At 41.7% G+C, this 22,040-nt stretch overlaps 1 protein-coding gene across 5 annotated transcripts in view; it reads left to right on the top strand.

Annotated features, from left to right (window-relative positions):
* RAD51B (RAD51 paralog B) overlaps nt 1-22,040 on the top strand; it is a 603,012-nt gene that overhangs the window by 4,724 nt on the left and 576,248 nt on the right. For all 5 annotated transcript variants that reach the window (XM_066388052.1, XM_066388051.1, XM_066388050.1 and 2 more), the window contains 2 exons: nt 1,052-1,165; nt 6,184-6,300. In XM_066388052.1, coding sequence (XP_066244149.1) covers nt 1,052-1,165; nt 6,184-6,300 — 231 coding nt within the window. The remainder of the gene's footprint in view (nt 1-1,051; nt 1,166-6,183; nt 6,301-22,040) is intronic.

Below are 22,040 nucleotides of genomic sequence, written 5' to 3'. Positions count from 1 at the left end.
TCAATATTTTTGCATTTGGGGGGGTTAGGATGCTCATGACATAAGGTGAAGTACACTGGTAGCATTAATTTGGGGTTCTAGAGAAGTTTTACCTACTGAAAAGAAATTTTGTAATTACACGAGAAATATAACTTTAATTCTTCTCAAGGGTGAGGATAAGTTTTTAAATATTTACTCAGCCAATAAGCAAGTTTAATACACATACTTTATGATGTAGAGTAAGTGATGATGGAAAAAGTTAGTATTAGAGAGATAGGAGAGTTCTTTTTTGTGTGTGTGTGTGACAGAGACAGAGCGAGACAGAGAGAGGGCCAGATAGGGACAGACAGACAGAAGACTGAGGAGATGGTATTCAATATGGATAATTGCTCTCAAAAGCAAGAGAATTTAATAGTTAGGATCATTTTCTTATTGATGGAGTGAGGCAAATGTATGGAGAGGATGTATTTTTAAGCACAGTAGTGAAACAAATTTCTTGGGTTAGATGAGATTTAAGGTTTTAGATTAGAACTTAATCCATAATAAGACAGACTTTGAGAACATGCTATAATTTTTAAAAAATTGCTCTATGTGTTAAAGGTTTCTTTGTCTCTCTGTTATACATTTAATAATCATGTTCACACTTTGAAACACTCTTAAAAGTATGAAATTTAACATTTCATGTGATAGTTTTATTCTCTGTCAATTATCAAATACTTTTTCTGAATGATCTTATGTAGCTTAGGAAGAAGTGCATTTCCACCTGACACTTTCTGGGTGGGTCCAAGTGCAGTGTCATATACCCATGGGTTGGATGCTGCTGCCACATGATGTCACGTGGTGTGTCCTCTGGTAGATGCAAACTAAATTGGATAATCACAGCATAAGACTCATCATATCTTCTAGTTAAGGCATATTTTGAGGGGAAAGTACTATAAGGAAAATGTAAATCTTAGATCTGTAGTAAATTTCACTTTTATCTACACATGGATACCATCAGTTGAAATTTTCCTATTAATTCTAATATCTTTGTTACATATTTATTTAAAATGTTATCTTTATGTCTCTTTAGGACTTTTTATGTCTTTCCCCACTGGAGCTTATGAAGATCACTGGCCTTAGTTATCGAGGCGTCCATGAACTTCTGTGTGTGGTTAGCAGGGCCTGTGCCCCGAAGATGCAAACGGTATATGTGTATATGTTTTTTTTTATTATGATTCAGTTCTGATTTTTATTTTAAAATGATTCTTTATCCCATTTAAAATCTTTTCTTGGAATGAGGCAAAAGCAAAAATAGAGATCAGTACCTCAAGAATTTTGAGTCTTACACCAGAGTTAGTTATGTAATGAGAATATAATGTATGTAGTTTACAAGCCCAGGGGGATAGTTCCTAAGTATGGAAATGAGGGCAATAGCAAGTTATTTTTCTTTTAGCTGAAAGTAATATTTCAGAAGGTCATCTTTCTCTTTTGCTTGTTTGGGTAGGATTTGTGGACCTCGTGCTTAAATTATAATATACTTTTAAGTTTAGAACTCTCCTATCTCTTGCCTGACCAGATGGTGGTGCAGTGGATAGAGCGTCGGACTGGGATGTGGAGGACCCAGGTTCAAAACCCCGAGGTTGCCAGCTTGAGTGTGGGCTCATCTGGTTTGAGCAAGGCTCACGAGCTTGAGCCCAAGGTCGCTGGCTTGAGCAAGGGGTCACTCGGTCTGCTGTAGCCCCCTGGTCAAGGCACATGTGAGAAAGCAATCAATGAACAACTAAGCCTCAACAAAAAATTGATGCTTCTCATCTCTCTCCTTTCCTGTCTGTCTGGCCCTATCTGGCCCTATCTGTTCCTCTCTCTGTCTCTCTCTGTCTCTGTCACACACATACAAAAAAGAACTCTACTATCTCTCTAATACTAACTTTTTCCATCATCACTTACTCTACATCATAAAGTATGCATATTAAACTTGCTTATTGGCTGAGTAAATACTATTTAAAAACTTGAGAAGAATTAAAGCCTTTTATAACAAGCCCTCATCAAGTTGTACTATTTTGTCATATTTTCTGTCTCATGACTTGAGCTTTTAAAATTACAGATTTTATGCATGATAGAAAAGATACTGTTTTCCAGAATAAGAGTTGCCTAAAAGTCTGTTCAGTGCTTTGCAAATGTATTTATTTAGGTGGATTGCAAGTTAATTACTTTGCTATCTCAATTTCAGTATGAGATAGCAAAGTAAGTATCTTTCCTGTGATAGAATAGGGAGGTCATTTGAGACTTCTGACACAGTGGGCAGATAAAAATTTCCTTCTGTTCAGGCTTAGCTTGTAATCTAAGGCAAATACCCTAAAGGCAGAGCAGGCAGAAGGAGAATTAGAATTGGAGTTTGGGCTTGGCACCGCTCTTAGATTTGTCAGATTTGTCATTGATCTCGTAGCTTTGGATGGCTCACTTTGTATCACTGGAGAAGTTAGAGTTACAATAGAATGTAACTCTAATGATTCTGTGACTAGATTTAAAATAACCTGTTACTATTTTGAAGGTTGTAAAGCACCAGGAAATCCTTTCAATTTGACATCTGTCATTCTATCCAGTCAATATCTATGGCATATTTCTAAGTAGGTAATAAGAGACCACGGGCAAGAAGTTCATTTCTGTCCCCACTTACATCACCACTTCATCTGCAACCTCAGTACCATTCTAAATGTCAGTTCAAGAGTTCATCTTTCTCTTTTGTTGTACATTCACTCTTGTAGCATTCTTTAGATTTGACTCCTGCCTTAATATTGGCTTACCCTTAGTTTATTCTTTCAAGAAGAATTTTTTGCCTATTTCTTTATTCAGTCTTTTATTCTTTCAACCAATATTTACTGAGTGCTGGCCATGTTTCAGGCACTTGTCAGGTACTGGGGATATTGTAGTGAATGAGATCGATAAAGTCCCTGCCCTCCTGTAACCTAGTGGGAGAAGACAGCATTAAACAAATAATAGTTACATAAATATTTAGTTAATTATAGTAGTGATAAGTCCTATGAAGAAAAAATTCAAGGAGCTTTGAAACTTTTATATATATATATATATGTATATATATATATGTATATATATATATATATTCTTTCATTTCTTTGTTTTTTAAGTGAAAGTAGGGAGATACAGAGACAGATTCCTGCATGCACCCTGACTGGGATCCATCTGGCAACTTCCATCTTGGGCCGATGCTCTGTCCATCTGAGGCCGTACTTAAAAACAAGCTATTTTTAGCACCTGAGGTAGAGGCTCCACAGAGTCATCCTCAAGTGCCCAGTGCCAGTGCACTTGAATCAATTGAGTCATGGCTGTGGGAAGGGAAGAGAGAGAAACAGGAGAAGGTGAAAGGGGGAGAAGTAGATGGTTGCCTCTCCTGTGTGCCTTGACCAAGAATCAAATCCGGGACTTCCACATGCCAGTTGATGATCTGCTGCTGAGCCAACCAGCCAGGGCCAGCTTTGAACCTTAATAATGGGACATTACTTAATTTAGGGAAGCCCCCCCCCCCAAGGAAGCGACAGGCTAAAACCTGAAGGATGAATAGGAGAGAGATAAGCGAAGGAGTTGGAAGGGAGGTGAGTGGAAAGGAGTTTGCAGGCTTGGGGCCAGCAAATGCAGAGGCTCTGTAAAGAGAGTCAGACTGGTGGTTGCATGGCCGTGAAGTCACGCTGGTGTGACTGGAACGCGGCAGTGAGGAAAGGAAGAGAATGACAGGCGCTGAAGTCAGAGGAGCAGGCAGGAGTCAGATCACTGGGGCCTGCAGACAGTGCTGAGGATTTGGGACTTTATTCTGGGAGCAATAAGAAGCCATAAAAGGGTGTGATCTATGTTTTTAGAAACTCAGCCTTGAACAGAGACAAGTGATTGAAAAGGAGCAGGAGAATATTTGTGAAGAATAGCTAGGTATCAATATACTCTAGACCAGGGGTCTCAAACTCGCAGCCTGCAGGCCGCATCCAGCCCGCCGAACAATGTTGTACTGATTTTTTTTTGTTTTCAACTGCAGTGAGAAAAGTGTTGCATAACAGTTGCCTTTTGTAGACCTAGTGCGGCCCGCCAAACGGCTGTGATCTTGCTCTGCGGCCCACATGCTGAGTTGAGTTTGAGACCCCTGCCTAGACAGAAAGCGATTGTGACATAGATTATTAGTGTGGTATTAATGCAGGTGGTATAATATAGATTAATATGAGAAATATTTAGGAGGTAGAATGAATAGGATTTGGTGACTGTCTGGGTAGTCATGAGTACAGGAAAGTCTCAAAGATGATTCCTTGATTTTTTGCTTTGAGAAGCTGGGTGGCACCATTTCCTGAGAGAAGGAATACTGGGAAAGGATCAGGTTTGAGGAAGGCAGACCATGAATTCCATTTAGTAGTTGTTGAAATTAAGGTACTTGTGAAACATTGATTGGAGATGTGAAGTAGGCAGTTAAATACAGGGGAGGGGGGGCAAAAGTAGGTTTACAGTTGTTTGTGTGGAAAATACTACAATATTAATGAATAACACAAGAATGAATTCTGTTTCGTTACACCTGTAAACCTTCTTTTGCCTCACCCTGTGTATGGTCGTGGATCTTGGAGAAGAGGTCTGCATTGGAAGTACTGTATGCATGTGGGAGTCGGCAGTGTAAATACGATAGTCAAAGCCATGGGAGTGGATGAACAATTGCCTACACGGTCTGTATAGGGAGAAGATAATTTTCCCCACACCCAAGTCCTGAGTGAAGCCAACATTTAAAGGTGCGCTGAGACAATAAAGAATCTGAGAGGAAGCAACCACCAAAGTAGGAGAAAACTATTGGAATGTCATATCACAATATTACTCTTTGTCTCCTTTATGCACATACTGTTATTCCTGGAGTCTTTTTCTTTTTTTTTAGTTCACTTTATTCTTTTTTTTTTGACAGTACTAAATCTATTATTCTAGTAATTACACTTAGTTACAAATGAATCACTTTAATGCTGACAGATTGGACTGCCTTTACATGTTTGATAAAGTGTCCACACGCCCACCTATGTTGTCTAATGATGAATTGTGGACAACATTCACGTATTTCTAAATCACATGCAAACCACACAATTTTGACCGAAGCTTTTCTAATTATTTTATGTGCCTGAATATAGCCGTAAAAATATCTGTGGTAATCCATGGTTTCACTGAAATAAGAATTCAATAGGTAAGGTCATAAATTTATTAAATTGTAAATGTTAAGGGAGTAGAAACTATATCTATTTGACCGTTGTATTCCCAGAGGAAGCCATAATCTATGGCAGGCAGTAGGCACTTTAATTTATTGAGTGAATCCATTTTTTTTTAACGTCAATGCATTTTTATGGTTTCATTTCATTCATACAAATTAAATTTTTAATGGTAGAGATTGCAAGAGGCAAGTGTTCTTATACATTACTGGTGGGCATGTAATCACATTCACCCCATCTACAAAGATCCTTTTCCATATAAGGTAGTAGCATTCACAGGTTCCAAAGACTTGATGTGGATTATTTCTCAACCTGCCACCCCTACCTTCTAGCTATTCTTCACAAACCAGCCTCGGTTTGAAGTGATGACTTGGTCATGTCTCTCTTTGTTGCTGTCGGCATAAACTCCAAACTTGAACAAGGCTCTGTGTGATCTGACCCCTGCTTCTCCAGCCTCATTGCCTGTCACACTGTGACCACACTCTACCTTTCAGCCGTTCTAAACGAACTCTTTATTTTTTGTCGTTTTTGTTAGTTTCTGTTTCCTCCCTTTATTGCCCCCCCTATTGCTTCTTGGCCTTTGCACATTCTCTCTTTGGCAGGAACGTGCATGTTTCCTTTGCCTAACGGCTGTTTCAGACTTCAGCGTATTCTGCCTCTCCCATGAGGTCTTCCTGGCTCACAGATCCAGGTCAGGTGTACTGTCTTTATGTCTCAGCTTCCCTATCACAGTAGCTCTTATTAATTATATAGTAGTCGCCCAGTGTCCAGTCCTAAGGATTGACTGTAAGTACTGTGAGGGCAGGGGCTCTGTCTGTGAAATCACATCCCCATAATCTAGCTCAGTCCCTGGCAAAGAGTAAACATTGGTGGAGCAAATACATAACAGAAGATAAAAAGATGAAATTAGTGTTCAGCTGCTAAAATTTGGTTTATGTTTATGAATAGTTATGGAGGTTGAAAAGAACTTAATTGTTTTCTTGTTCAGGCTTACGAGATAAAGGCACAAAGGTCTGCGGCTCTCTGGCCAGCGTCCTTGCCTACAACCCTGTCTGCTCTGGACGAAGCCCTGCGCGGTGGTGTGGCTTGCGGATCCCTCACAGAGGTACAGGAGACGCTGCAAACCCCCTCCAGTCACCTGCTGCCTTCAGAGCCGGGGAAGAGGACACATTATTTCATGAATACTAATCTGAATTAAAGTATAAGTACCTCAAGGCATGGTTCTCTACTCAGTGTCTAGTATAGTTGCTGTGCCAAAGATGTTTAAAAAAATCCTTGCTGACTGACTGGTCTGCTTGGGTTGCTCTTTGTTTGAATTAGAAAGTGATGAATATTCTGAATTAATATTAAACAATTTGGGGGAATTAAGAAAAGGATTACTACTGTCTGGTCAGTGGTGGCACAGTGGATAGAATGTTGACCTGGGACGCTGACGTTCCAGGTTTGAAACTCAGGTTGCTGGCTTGAGCATGGGCCCATCCAGCTTGAGCGCGGGGGTCACTAGCTTGAGTGTCGCTGGCTTGAGCCCACAGGTCCCTGGCTTGAAGCCCAAGGTCACTGGCTTGAGCAAAGGGGTCACTAGTTCAGCTGGAGACACCCCCCACTGCCTGGGTCAAAGCATGTATGAGAAACAATTAGTGAACAACTAAAGTGATGCACTTACGAGTTGATGCTTCTCATCTCTCTCCCTTGTGTCTGGCTATCTCTCACTAAAAAAAAAAAAAATCACTACTTAATGCAGGGGTCGGGAACCTATGGCTCGTGAGCCAGATGTGGCTCTTTTGATGGCTGCATCTGGCTCGCAGACAAATCTTTAATAAAAAATTAATATTAAAAATATAAAACAGGCCTGACTTGCTGTGGCGCAGTGGATAAAACATTGACCTGGAATGCTGAGGTCCCCGGTTCAAAACCCTGGGCTTGCTTGGTCAAGGCACATATGGGAGTTGATGCTTCCTGCTCCTCCCCCCTTCTCTCTCTCTCTCCTCTCTCTCTTAAAAGGAATAAAATTATTAAAAAATAAACTAAAACATTCTCATGTATTACAATCCATTCATCTCCTACCGCTCATGTTCATGGTTGCGGGTGGCTGGAGCCAATCACAGCTGTCCTCTGGGACAACACCAAATTTTTATTAGATAATGTGTAATGTACATGGGTAGTTGTATGGCTCTCACGGAATTACATTTTAAAATATGTGGCGTTCATGGCTCTCTCAGCCAAAAAGGTTCCCGATCCCTGACTTCATGTATTAGGGAAGAAAATTTGAAATTTTATTAACATGTGGGCAAATTATAACTGAAATGAGCTAGTTTTACTTCCTGTTCTGGATAGAATTTGGTTCCAGGAAATGATAAGTATTAGTTATGTATTGTTGCATAAAAATTATGCCAAAACTAAGTGGCTTAAAACAACACAAATGTTTATTGGTTTTGTTTCTTTGAGACTGGCTTAGCTTGGCAATACTGGCGAGGAGTGAAGTATCTGAAGGCTCGGTGGAGCGGGGGGTGTTTCCAGGGGGGCTCACTCATGGGATGGCACGTTGGTGTTGGTTGTTGACAGGAGGTCACAGTCCTTCCCAAATGGGCTCTCCATAGGCTGCCTGAGCGTTCTCATGACGTGGTGGCTGACTTGCAACAGGATGAGTGATCCAGAAGAAGGCAAGATAGAGGTGATGATGCCCTTGATGATTTCTGTGTGTGTGTGTGAGAGAGAGAGGAGGGGAGATAGTGAAGCAGAGTCCCACATGTGCCCTTAGCGAGATCCACCTAGCAACCCCATCTGGGGCTGATGTTTGAGTACCAACCTATTTTTAGCGCTTGAGGCTGATGCAATCCAACAGAGCTATCCTCAATGCTTGGGGTCATACTGGAACCAACTGAGCCACTGGCTGCTGGAGGGGCAGAGGGAGAGAAAGGAGAAAAGGAGGGAGAAAGAAGCAGATGGTTGCTTCTCTTGTGTGCCCTGACCGGGAATTGAACCTGGATGTCCATACACTGGGCCGATGCTCTATCCACTGAGCCATCAGCCAGGGCCACCCTTGATGATTTAACTGTGAAAGTTACACCTCCTTACTTTTGCCACATTGTCTTCATTAGGAGTGAGTCATTGCCCTGGTCAGATAGCTCAGTTGGTTAGAGCATCATCTCTGAGTGCAGAGGCTGCTGGTTCAATCCCTGGTCAAGGCACATACAGGAACAGATGTTCCTTTCTCTCTCCTGCTCTTTTCCTTCCTCTCTCTAAAAATTCAATAAAATAAAACGTTAAAAAATTATATATACAGGCCCTGGCCGGTTGGCTCAGCGGTAGAGCTCGGCCTAGCATGCGGGGGGCCCAGGTTCGATTCCCGGCCAGGGCACACAGGAGAAGCGCCCATTTGCTTCTCTACCCTCCCCCCTCCTTCCTCTCTGTCTCTCTCTTCCCCTCCCGCAGCCAAGGCTCCATTGGAGCAAAGATGGCCCGGGCGCTGGGGATGGCTCCTTGGTGCTAGAGTGGCTCTGGTCGCGGCAGAGCGACGCCCTGGAGGGGCAGAGCATCGCCCCCTGGTGGGCAGAGCATCGCCCCTGGTGGGCATGCCAGGTGGATCCCGGTCGGGCGCATGCGGGAATCTGTCTGACTGTCTCTCCCCATTTCCAGCTTCAGAAAAATACAAAAAAAAAAAAAAAATATATATATATATATATATATATATATATACATATATATACATGAAAAAAGTGAGTCATTAATTCTAGTCCATGTTCAAGGAAAGGGAAATTAGGCTTCTACCCTTTGGAAGAAGTGTCAAGAATTTGAGGACACTTAAAAACCATCACAGTTCTTTTCCTTGAAAACTGTATTGGTGTGCTACTGGTCCTGATGTGGTGCACTGATAAACCATATTTACCAGTACACTCCTGAGGGCCTCCTTGCCTGAGAGTTCCAGGGGTATAGATAACTTTAAGCAGACTTCTAAACAAGAGCAGACTCTTACATTCTGATAGTCATAAAATAAACTGTAAACTTTCCCCTTGAATATTGGAAGATCTAAAATGCTGTTTTATTTTTTTATCTTTGTTTTTTAAAGTAATTTATTTATTGATTTTAGAGTGAGAGAGAGAAAGAGGGAGTGAGATCATAGTTGCTTCACTTTAGTTGTTCATTGATTGCTTCTCATATGTGCCTGGGGTTTCTTTATTTTCTTACTTATTGATTTTTAGAGAGAAAGAGAGAGAGGATAGGAGAAGCGGGAAGCATCAACTCATAGTGGTTGCTTTCCATCTGTGCCTTGAATGGGCAAGCCCAGGGTTTCCAATTGGTGAAAGCCAGGGTTTCAAACGGCAACCTCAGTGCTCCAGGTTGACTCTCTAAGCATTGTACCACCATAGGTCAGGCTCTAAAACCCTGATTCAGATACTAAACCTTATCTTATTTTCTATTTTCCAAGAAAGATTTTAAAATGTGTATTATGCCCAGTATTTATCTATTACTTGGTAAATAAATGAATGAGGGAAGTAATCTTAAAAAAATAAAATAAAATAAATATATATATAGAAACTGCTATTGCAGAGTACTGCCACCAGATGGTGCCAGACTTCTATTTTAGAAATATAATCTGTGATTTTGTTGGACCCTTGAATAAGTTTTTAACAATAGTGATCCATAGTTATAAACTTATTTAAATAACAAAAAATTGAATGTAAGAAAGATTAATCAACAACTACTTATTTTTTAATTTTTAGAATAATTTTCAATATTTTTTATCAATTCTTTCTGAATGCAAATGGTATTTACAAGCCATGTATGTGTTTTGGCATGATCCACTTGTGTGAATTAGAATATAAATCTCTTACTGTTTATTAGTAGGAAATTCTCTATTTCCTGTTTCAGTGACAGGTAGCCTCTTCAATCTTCTTGGGATCTTTTAGTTGAATACAGGGAGTACAGTATTTCTGTTTATTTTTTATTAAAAAACAAAATTTTAATATTTATTTTATGTATACAGAATTAAATATATCCTGTATGTGTAAGCTGTGAACTCCTGTGTGGCCATGACCTAATATAAGAACCAGAATAGTACCAAAACTATTGAAACTATCTCTGGTCTTCTGTTAGGAGGTTACCTCCACCCTGAGTTCCTACCATTCCTCTACTTGTTTTTCCATTAGTTGTCCTTTACTGCTTATATATATAAGAGCTATAACGTTTTATTTAGTTTTGCTTATTTTTGACCTCTATTGAATCATATATCTGTGGTTAAGTCATAGCTTATTTCTTCTATCTGCTTTTCACTTAGTATTTCTTTCTAAGGTTTATCCATGTTGTTGCAGGTAGCGAGAGTATACAGTGTGTCCGTAAAGTCGTGGTGCACTTTTGACCGGTCACAGGAAAGCAACAAAAGACGATAGAAATGTGAAATCTGCACCAAATAAAAGGAAACTCTCCCAGTTTCATACCTATTCAGTGCAGTTCGATGTGGGCTCATGCACAGATTTTTTAGGGCTCCTTAGGTAGCTATCCCGTATAGCCTCTACAGACTGTCACTGACTGATGGCCTACCAGAACAGGGTTTCTCCACCAAACTGCCGGTTTCCTTCAACTGCTTATCCCATCAAGTAATGTTATTTCTATGTGGTGGTGCTTCGTTATAAATGCACAGATATTCATGTTGCACTTTGGTCACGGATTTGAATTTAGCGAGCCACAGAACACACTGAACTTTCCTCTGTACCGTCCACATCTCGACTGGCATGGCCGTGGGCTGCTCCGCTGTATACACGGTGTTACGTCATCATCTGCGCGTGCGCACATGCTGCCACATCATCCTACAGAAACTGGGAGGGTTTTCCTTTTATTTGGTGCAGATTTCACATTTCTATCGTCCTTTGTTGCTTTCCTGTGACTGGTCAAAAGTGCACCATGACTTTACGGACACACTGTAGTTCATCGCAGTATCATTTTCCTTTTGAAAATATGCTACAATTCATTTATCACTTCTCTTATGAGTGAACACTTGGGTTGCTCCCAGTTTTCTACTAATATAAACAAGTTCTCTGAAACTGTTGCACATGTCTCCTGATCAAGGTACAGGTATTTCTTTAGGGTGGGAATTAGCAGACTACTTATGGCCCAGTGGTCAAATCTGGCTTACTCTGTTTTTATAAAGTTTTATTGTAACACAGCTATACTCATTTGTTTACATTTTTAAAAATTTTATTTATTCATTTTTAGAGAGGAGAGAGAGAGGGAGAAAGAGAGACAGAGAGGGAGAGAGAGGAGGGGGGAGGAGCTGGAAGCATCAACTCCCATATGTGCCTTGACCAGGCAAGCCCAGGGTTTCGAACCGGCGACCTCAGCATTTCCAGGTCGACGCTTTATCCACTGTGCCACCACAGGTCAGGCTCATTTGTTTACATTTTGTCTGTGGCTATTTTTGTGATACAAAGCAAAGTTGAGTTAGTTGTGATAGAGACCTCATGGTCTACAAAGCCTAAAATATTACTGTCTGGCCCCTATCCAGGGTATCTGCTTTGGAGTGATTTGCTGGTTATAGGGATGTGTAAGTTTGCAGAATCAGGACAGATTGTTTTCCAGAATGATTGTGTCTGTTTACGTTCCTATGAGCAGATGTGCATGAATTCCTCTTGCTCCATATTTTCTTTTGGTATTATCAGATTTCTTAGTTTCTGTTCATCTTTGTGATCTTAGTTTTCATTTTCCTAATTACTAATGAATTTAAATATCTTTTCATAAATCATTAGGCTATTGAGAGAGAGAGAGAGAGAGAGAGAGGAACATCGATCTGTTTCTGTAAGTGCCTTAAATGGGGATCGAACCAGCAACCTCTTCGCTTTGTGATGATGCCCTAACCAACCTAGCTATCAAGCCAAGGCTATCATTAGGCTATTAAAAAAAAATTTTTTTTAATTAAGGTACACTTTGAATACTATAAAATTCAACCATGTAGCCTGACTGGTGGTGGCGCAGTGGATAGGGCACTGATCTGGCCTGTTCCGTTTCCGACCTGGGCCGGTTCACCCCTCCTTAGGCAACCTGGTGGTCCCCCGCTCCCGGGAGGTCACCATATTGATGCCGAACTTAGTGCGGACACCCGATCGGCATAGCGCACTACAGCCCAGAACTCCTGGGCTCAAGCGATCCTCCTGCCTCAGCCTCCTGAGTAGCTGGGACTACAGGCGCGCGCCACCACGCCTGGCATGGGCACTGATCTGGAATGCAGAAGTTGCAGGTTCGAAATGCTGGGCTTGCCCAGTCTAGGCACATAAAGGACTCGACTACTACGAGTTCATGCTTCCCATTCCTCCTTCTTGCCTTTCTCTCTCTAAAAATCAATAAATAAAATCTTTTTAAAAATTCAACCACTGTAATTGTATAATTCAATTATAATAGTGAACCCATATTAAATCACCACCACAATCCAGTTTTAGAAACTTCCATCATCCTAAAACCCACTTGTAGTTGATCTCTGTTACCATCCTCAGCCCTGGGCGCCCAACGATCAGCTTTCTGTCTCAATAAATTTGCCTTTTCTAAACATTTCGTATAAACGGAATCATAATATGTAGTTCCTTTGTGCCTGATTTCTTCCACATAGCACGATATTTTTGAGATGCGTCATGTTGTTGCATGTATTAGTTTTCCTTTTAAGTACTGAATAGTATTCTACTGTATGGCTATAGCACAATTTGGTTATTCATTCATCAGTTGATGGACACTTGGATTGTTTACAGTTTTTATCTATCGGGAGTAATGCTGCTGTGAACGTTCACAGATGTCTTCATGTGAACATTCGTTTTTGTTTGCCTTGGGTAGATTCCTAGGAATAGAATGGCTACATCATGACAGGTGTATGTTTAATACACTGCTCACAAAAATTAGGGGATATTTTATAGCTTCATATTCGTTTTTGAAATATCCCCTGATTTTGTGAGCAGTGTATTTAAGAAACCATCAGACTGCTTTCCAAAGTGGTTATATCATTTTACGTTCTCACCAGCAATGCATGAAGTTTCGGTTTTCCACATTCTTACTAAGACTTAGTATAATCTTTTTGATTTTAGCCATTCTAGTGGATGTGCTGTTGTATTTTGTTGTTGTTTCAATTTGCATTTCCCTGATGACTAAAGATATTGAGCATCTGTTTATGGGCTCAATATCTTTGTATATTTATGAGCCCATAAATATCTTTGTATTGGCTATTTGTATATTTTCTTCAGTGACGTGTCTATTCAAATCCTTTGCCTATTTAAAAAAAATTTTTTTTCCCAAGTGAGAGGATGGGAGATAGAGAGACAGACTCCCACATGCACCCCAACTGGGATCCACCTGGCAATCCCAGTCTGGGGCAGATGCTCTGCCCATCTAGGGCCATGCTTACAATCGAGCTATTTTTATTGCCTGAGGTGGAGGCTCCAAGGAGCCATCCTCAGCATCTGAGGTCAATGTGCTTGAACTGAGCCATGGCTGCAGGAGGGGAAGAGAGAGTGAGAGAGAAAGAGGAGGGGAGGGGTGGAGAAGCAGATGGCCACCTCTCCTGTGTGCCCTGACTGGGAATCGAACCCAGGACATCCACATGCCAGGCCGACGTTCTACCATTGAGCCAACTGGCCAGGGCTTCTTTTGCCTATTTTTTAATTGGTTGTTGTGTTGTTTTAAGTTGTAAAAGTTCTTTATATATTCTGGATTTGTAAAGTCCTTTATCAGATATATGATTTACAGTTATTTTCTTCCAATCTGTGGCTTGTCTCTTCATTTTCTTAGTGAGAGCTTTTGAATTTTAAAATTTTGGTGACATTCAATCTATCAGATGAGGCTGTTAAAATAGTCTATTATTTTGTTGAGTTGACAAGTTCACTTCTAATTCTATTATTTTTCACTTTATATATTTTGAGCTTCTTCTATTATGTTAAATGAACACATTCAGAATGGTCATACACTCCCGGAGGACTGAATGCTGTACTATGTTCTTCTACGTAGCACTTGTCACCATTACAGTTGTGCTGCTTTTTAATTAGTTAATGTATGTCTTCCTCATTGGAGAATAAATTCCAAGTGTGCAGGGTTTACTTCTTTGTCTTCCTATTATTTTATCCACAGTATTCAGCCATAAAGAAGGTCCTTAATACATATTAGTTGAGTGAGTGAGTGAATGAATGAATAAATTTGTTTTCATTTATTTATTTTTTAGCACTTAACATAGCGCTTCTTTACTATAATGTTTTGGTTCCTGCTGCCTCTCTTCCACTTTCCCCTTTATCTTCGAATAACCTGCCTGACCAGGTGGTGGCACAGTGGATAGAGCATCTGACTGGGATGCGGAAGGACCCAGGTTTGAGACCCCGGGGTTGCCAGCTTGAGCGCGGGCTCATCTGGCTTGAGCAGAAAGCTCACTAGCATGGACCCAAGGTAACTGGCTCGAGCAGGGGGTTACTCAGTCTGCTGAAGGCCCGTGGTCATGGCACATATGAGAATACAATCAATGCACAACTATGATGTTGCAACAAAAAACTGATGATTGATGCTTCTCATCTCTCTCCGTTCCTGTCTGTCTGTCTATATCTATCCCTCTATCTGACTCTCTCTCTGTCCCTGTAAAAAAAATAAATAAAAATAAATAAAATAAAAAAATCTTTGAATAAACTAAACTTTAGGGACTTTTAATCCTCTTGCTATTCCAGGATAGAGGATTTATCTTACAGTGGTATTTTCATTTGTATACCATTTGTTTTTTCAAATCATCAAAGTAGTACATTTAAGGAATATGATTTTCCGACTTAACGGATTTTTTATTAATGAATATCAGTGATTCTTTTACTTTAGGAGGTTTTTTTCTTATATGTTTTAAAGTTATGTATCTCTAATGTCTATACATCTATATATTTATATATTATTTTTGCTATAGGTTGCTGTTTTACAAATCATTTCAAAGCTTAGTGCCTAAAAACAACAATAAATATTTATCTCACACTGTTTTTGTGAGTCCGGAATTTGGGAGCAGCTTAGCTTGGTGTTTCTGGTTGTGGTCTCTGATGAGGTTTCAGTCAGGGTACTGGCTGACGCTGCAGTCATTGAAAACTTGACCCGAGCTGGGCGGTTGCTTTCGAGAGCACATACGTGGCTGGGAATAGGGTTCTGAGTGTCAGCAGGAGGACTTAGTTTCTGGCTACAGGTCTGCTTGAGCGTCTTTATGACATGGCTGCTGACTTTCCCCAGTATAAGTGATCTAAGAGAACAGACTAGAAATGGCGATGTCTTTTATGAGTTAGCCTTGAAGTCATAGACCGACATATCTGCTGTCTTCTGTTAGTCACACGGACATACCTGATACATGAATACCAAGTGGGGATTGCAGGGTCCTTCTGAGAGACTGGCGATCACTCTGTGTGTGTGTGTGTGTCTGTGTGTTTATATGTGCATGTATGCATATACATGTGTGCATGTACATGTGTGTGTTTGATTTATTGCCTCTCTATTCCTTGAGATTTTATGGTAGGCAGACTTTCTAAAGTGTCCTTGCCATGATGCTGTGCTGTAATCCCTGGAACGTGTGACTGATGAGATGTCACTTCCACGGTTATGGCATGTTATATGGCACACTGACTTTAAGATAGGGAGATTATCCCAATCTAAGCCCATGAGCCCTTAAAAGCAGTGAGTGTTCTCTGGCTAAAGAAGAAGGGAATGCCAGAAAGATTCAAAACACGAAGGCGGAGGGGCCATGTGAGGAGGAAGGATGGTGGCCTCGAGGAGCGGTGAGCAGCCTTCAAATGACAGCCAAAAATGGAACAGGCCGCTCAGACCCACGATTGCGGAGGGGTGGATTTTTTTTTTTTTCTTTACAGAGACAGAGAGAGAGTCAGAGAGAGGGATAGATAGGGACAGACAGACAGGAACGAGAGATGAGAAGCATCAATCATTAGTTTTTTGTTGCAACACCTTAGTTGTTCATTGATTGCTTTCTCATATGTGCCTTGACCGTGGGCCGTCAGCAGACCGAGTAACCCCTTGCTCGAGCCAGCCACCTTGGGTCCAAGCTGGTGAGCCTTGCTCAAACCAGATGAGCCCGCGCTCAAGCTGGTGACCTCATCTCGAACCTGGGTTCTCTGCATCCCAGTCCGAGGCTCTATCCACTGCGCCACCGCCTGGTCGGGCCGGAGGGGTGGATTTTGCCAACAGCCTGAATGAGCTTGGGAGTTGATACTCTCCTCCTACCCCCTTCCAGCCTCAGCCTCCAGATAGGAACCTAGCTCAGCTGCCACTTGGATTTTGGTCGCGTGAGACTGAGCCGAGGACCCAGGCTGGCCCATCAGGAGGCTAGCCTAGGGCAATATGAGATAGCAAATGGATATTGTTGCAAGCTGTTAGGATTGTGATAATTTGTTACATAGCACTAGAGAACTGATACAGATATCAATGGAGTTGTCTAATTAATTGCATGGCACAATCTTTGTTTCTGGGTTAAGAGGTCAAGCCCAGAGTCCCGGACATCAGGTAGAAGTTAGATCTGGTGGAGATGAGGGATGAGGCAACTGGCTGAGTAAGCTTAGACTAGGCCTGAAGGTGACCGAGGGAGTAAGAGTAAATCTGGAAACATTCTGCTGTCAGTCGTATAGCTGCTCTTTTCAAAATGCCCTAATTCGTTTATCATCGCTTTTGATTTATGTGAACGTCACCGAATCTGTGTGTATTCAGTTACAGTGTCGAGATGAGCAGTGGAACTAGAGAAGCGCTGCTCGTGCCAAAAGCAGATGCAGCGGAGGAGGAGTCAGCGGGCAGCCAGCCCTGCCGCCTGGCGCGTGGCCGGGAGCTGCAGGGCTCTGTCCTGTTCCCTGAGAACAGCAGGCGCTCACTGTGGAATATATAAGAAGATCATGCTGCATCTGTTATAACTGAGTATTGGTAGCAAAGATACATTTGAAGTTGAAATGTTAAAGCTTTACGTTATGTGGAGTTCCAGCCACGTCATGGTGGCCTTGCCCTGTGAGAATGATAGAGATCAGAGTTTCTTGCTTCTTTCCATTATCGCCCCGAAGGAGCTTTATAGACTGTTTTTCTCCCTTAATCACCCCTGCGATGAGATTTGGCTACCACACGCACACACTATATATCACTTTATGGACTGTATGTATATCTGCGCTTTATACATAAAAAGAGTAAAGTTGCCTCCCTCCCCAATCAAAACCAAGTTTCATCCTTGCGGTTAGTATCGCCCCTGCAGAGAATGTATGACAAAGACGCTAATGTGACTAGGTAAAATTAAGATTGTATTTACACTTGATCTTAGCCAACAGGCTGAGAAGCAGTACATTAAGGTTGCATTTAAAGGGATCTTCAAAAAAAGGTATTTTCATATTGTAATCCCGAGATTACAGGACTGGAGAACTGGCCCAAACTCAAGTTAACAAAGAGATGTAAGTGCCTTAGTCCAAGTACCTCTGGAAGAGCTGCCAAATCGCTACAACATTTCAGAGTGCTGATTACACTGAGATCCCTGCTCTAAGTAATAAGAAACAGTGTAACACATTCCTACACGATTTCTGTTTCTACAGCTTTGTTCCTGATTGCAGGAGACTGGGTGTCTTCCTTGAGCCAGGCAGTTTTGCTTTGAAAGTGACCATCCTTGTCCCTGAAAGGTAGAGAGGCAGGATGACAGTTCTGTTTCGACATCCTGATCATGCCTCAGGACAGTTGAATATTCCGGTTCTTTTTCTTTCTCGCTGGTAGAGTTGGCCGTGGCCTACAGGATCACAGGGCCAGGCCCGTAGTATGCCTGCAAGGGCCAGGCATGTGATAGAAATGCATGAACAGTGAAGCGTAAGACGTAAGTATTTTATTAGTCGATTTTGGTTGCTTACACTGCTTACAACAACAGTATTTTTTTTTTCTTTTTCTTAGATTTTATTTATTTATTTTTAGAGAGAGAGGAGAGTGAGACAGTAAGGGGTAGGAGCAGGAAGCATCAACTCCCATATGTGCCTTGACCAGGCAAGCCCAGGGTTTCGAACCGGTGACCTCAGCATTCCAGGTCGACGCTCTATCCACTGTGCCACCACAGGTCAGGCAACATTCATTTTTCTTGCTCATAGGTCTGCAGGTCGGTCAAGGTGGGTCTCGTCTCCTTCCAGCCACAGTCAGGTTCAGGTCTACCCCACGTACAGCAGCAGCAGTAGGAAAACTAGGGAGAGATTTCTAATTGACATTCCTTGACTCTAGTTCCTTGACCCAGTGTTTGGAAGGCAGGATAACTAGGCCTCTGTTCTGATGTAACGTTTAGCATCATCAAGGTGGTTAACTCTTTCACAGACCAGCACGAAGTTTCCAGTGGACCAGCAGTGGTCCGTGGACCGGCAGTTGAAAAACGCTGGTTTAGCATGTAGTTCACTGGATTGTAGCAACTGATGCAACGTCTTTCCCTATAAAGGCTTTGTGGAGTCTTTCTTACGGCACATGTTATTTGATTGTTAAATGACTGATTATATCCTTTGATACTATTTAATTAGTCTTTAGCTGTGAAACTTGTCATTTCCATGTCCTTCTTGTGATTTGTTCCCCTCCCTCCCCTTCCTCCCTCCATTCCCATTTACTTCAAAAGCAGCAGCAGTCAGCCCTGGCCAGTTAGCTTAGTGGTAGAGTGTCGGCCTGGCGTGCGGGGGACCCGGGTTCGATTCCCGGCCAGGGCACATAGGAGAAGCGCCCATTTGCTTCTCCACCTCCCCCTTCCTCTCTGTCTCTCTCTTCCCCTCCTGCAACCGAGGCTCCATTGGAGCAAAGATGGCCCAGGCGCTGGGGATGGCTCCTTGGCCTCTGCTCCAGGCGCTGGAGTGGCTCTGGTCGCAGCAGAGCGACGCCCCGGAGGGGCAGAGCATCGCCCCCTGGTGGGCAGAGCATCGCCCCTGGTGGGCGTGCCGGGTGGATCCCGGTCGGGCGCATGCGGGAGTCTGTCTGACTGTCTCTCCCCATTTCCAGCTTCAGAAAAATACAAAAAAAAAAAAAAGCAGCAGCAATCAATGTGAAATGAGGGACTGGTGCAGAGAACACAAGGAATGAGATCTTCTGCATGTTGATATAAAGTAATTTAAGATCAAGGCTTCTTTGATAAGGCAAAGTGTTACCTGGCCTTTCTGAGATTGTTAGCTTTTTGTTCGTTTCAAGGTTTAGAGAGTTAGTTATTTTTTCAATGAATTCTGTAGGTCTGAAGACCTAATTATATTTCTACATAATGGTAGCGCAAATAGACACAAATAGTTAGATGCCGGTTAGGGCTAGGAGTTCGGCGGTGGTCTTTACATAAAAGATATGAAATTTCCACATGCCTTTTTCTCAGATCAGAACCCAATAGTCCTCAAATTGCCTTCTGCTAAGTATTGGGTTGGAACGTTGCTCCATCCTGTTGCCCCCATCTTGAATGGGGGGAGAATTAACTTGGTAAAATTTTAGGTCCAAACAGGTCTGGGTTTCACATTCATCTCAACCATTTAATCCTATTGAAGATGAAAATGACTCGGCTTTATTTTTACTTTAGTACAATGAGACTTTCTTTTCTTGGGTATAATTCTCTTTCCTCTTTAAACCATTAATACGCTGTGTTGGCTTCCTTGTTGATATTTGAGTGACCTTCACGACTGGTTGTTTTCTTTCCGTTTTTTGTATTTCTCAGGCATGGTTAAAACTCAGGCTCTAACTCCCTGAAGCTGGTTGTATTTTACTGGTGTCTTCTGTGCGTAAACGTTGCATTCATTCTGAGTTTCCAAGAAGCAAGTAACTTAGACTATTCTGGTTTGGCATGTTCTCTCTCTCTAACCACATTGGAGCTGAACCCGGGAACCGAACACAACTTGAAATTTTGTGGTTTGGCAGCTAGAATTAAGAGCTAAACTATCTGAAACAGAAAATTATTAATGTGGAAATGTTTTAACCTACTAAGTAAAGCTGAAAAAATAATGAAATTCTACTTTTATCTAGATGTCAGATGTGTGAAGGATGCTTCAAAATGATACCAATATTGTTAATCCTATAAAAACTTGACTGCTAAAGCGTAGAATTTCTGTAGTGCTCTTCAGTGAGAAGGGAGAGACCAGGGCATTGATTTGCTTGACCAGAGCTTCTTTGGCTATCTCACAGTAAAGATGGTAAAAGAGTTGTTGAATTTAAAGATGGGTGAAGGATTTTTAAAAAAATGAAATGACAAGCCTGACCAGGCGGTGGCGCAGTGGATAGAGCATCGGACTGGGATGTGGAGGACCCAGGTTCGAGACCTTGAGGTCCCAGCTTGAGTGCAGGCTCATCTGGTTTGAGCAAAGCTCACCAGCTTGGACCCAAGGTCGCTGACTTGAGCAAGGGGTTTACTCGGTCTGCTGTAGCCCCATGGTCAAGGCACATATGGGAAAGCAGTCAGTGAACAACTAAGGTGCCGCAATAAAAAACTGATGATTGATGCTTCTCATCTTTCTCCATTCCTGTCTGTCTATCCCTATCTATCCCTCTCTCTGACACTTTCTCTGTCTCTGTAAAAAAAAAAAAAAAAGAAATGACAAGATATGTCAAATTTGCTGACCTTTTTTTTTTTTTTATGACGAGTGGCTATGTTACATGCTTCATAGCAGATTAAAAACAACCAACCAACCAACCAACCAACCACTCAACCAATGGAACACCCTTCCTCCATCTCTTCAAAGTAAAGGTGATATTTTAACCATGAGTGAAAAGTAATTGCCTTTGTAAAGACAAGAGATTAAAATACAGAGAGAGTGTTTTTTTAAGTCACTGCTTGGAAATGTTTCTTTTATAATGTGATTTTTGTTATAAGAGATATGTGTGTCCAATGAAAACTTTGCTGTCTGCACACTTAAAAACTTGCAACAATGTTTTCTATACTATTAAAAATCTTCCAAAGCAGCCCAAATGTCCCTTAGTAGATAAGTTTAAAAAGCTGTGGTACATTTACACGATGGCATGCTGCTTAGACATAAAAGAGAAGGAAATCTTACCTTTTTGTGGCAGCATGGATGAACCTGGAGAGTATTATGCTAAGTGAAATAACCAGTCTGAGAAACACAAGTACCATATCACTTATATGTGGCTCTGATGAACAAAATTAACAAACAATTAAAAAAAAGAAAGAAAGAACACCTTCCAAATAGATTTTTAGACCAATTGTTAAAAATGTAAAAATGATGGCCCTGGCTGGTTGGCTCAGTGGTAGAGCGTCGGCCTGGTGTGCAGGAGTCCCGGGTTCGATTCCCGGCCAGGGCACACAGGAGAAGCGCCCATCTGCTTCTCCACCCCTCCCCCTCTCCTTCCTCTCTGTCTCTCTCATCCCCTCCCACAGCCGAGGCTCCATTGGAGCAAAGATGGCCTGGGCGCTGGGGATGGCTCTGTGACCTCTGCCTCAGGAGCTAGAATGGCTCTGGATGCAACAGAGCGACGCCCCAGAGGGGCAGAGCATCGCCCCCTGGTGGGCATGCCGGTGGATCTCGGTTGGGCACATGCGGGAGTCTGTCTGACTGCCTCCCCGTTTCCAGCTTCGGAAAAATGAAAAAAAAAAAAATGTAAAAATGAAATATCTTTTGATTAGTTTGCAAGAACAGTTGATTGACAGGGGTGGTGTGGGGTGGGAGATAGGAATTTATTAGCCAAAATTCAACAGAAACTAACTGATGAAAAGTTACCGAAAAATGAAAATAGTGATTCAGTAAGTATAAAAATGATATATTATTTTAATATCAGGCCTTGCATATTTGCAACTATTCTTTTCTCTACAGCCATTACAATTAATTACTGAAATCAGTGGGACTTAGCACCTGACATTTCAATCACTGAATTACAAAATATTTATTTAAGCAAAAG

Source organism: Saccopteryx leptura, chromosome 6 (genome assembly GCF_036850995.1).
Source record: "Saccopteryx leptura isolate mSacLep1 chromosome 6, mSacLep1_pri_phased_curated, whole genome shotgun sequence".
Taxonomy (NCBI): domain Eukaryota; kingdom Metazoa; phylum Chordata; class Mammalia; order Chiroptera; family Emballonuridae; genus Saccopteryx; species Saccopteryx leptura.
The sequence above is the reverse complement of the archived record's forward strand: the minus strand, read 5'-3'. Positions and strand labels throughout refer to the sequence as shown.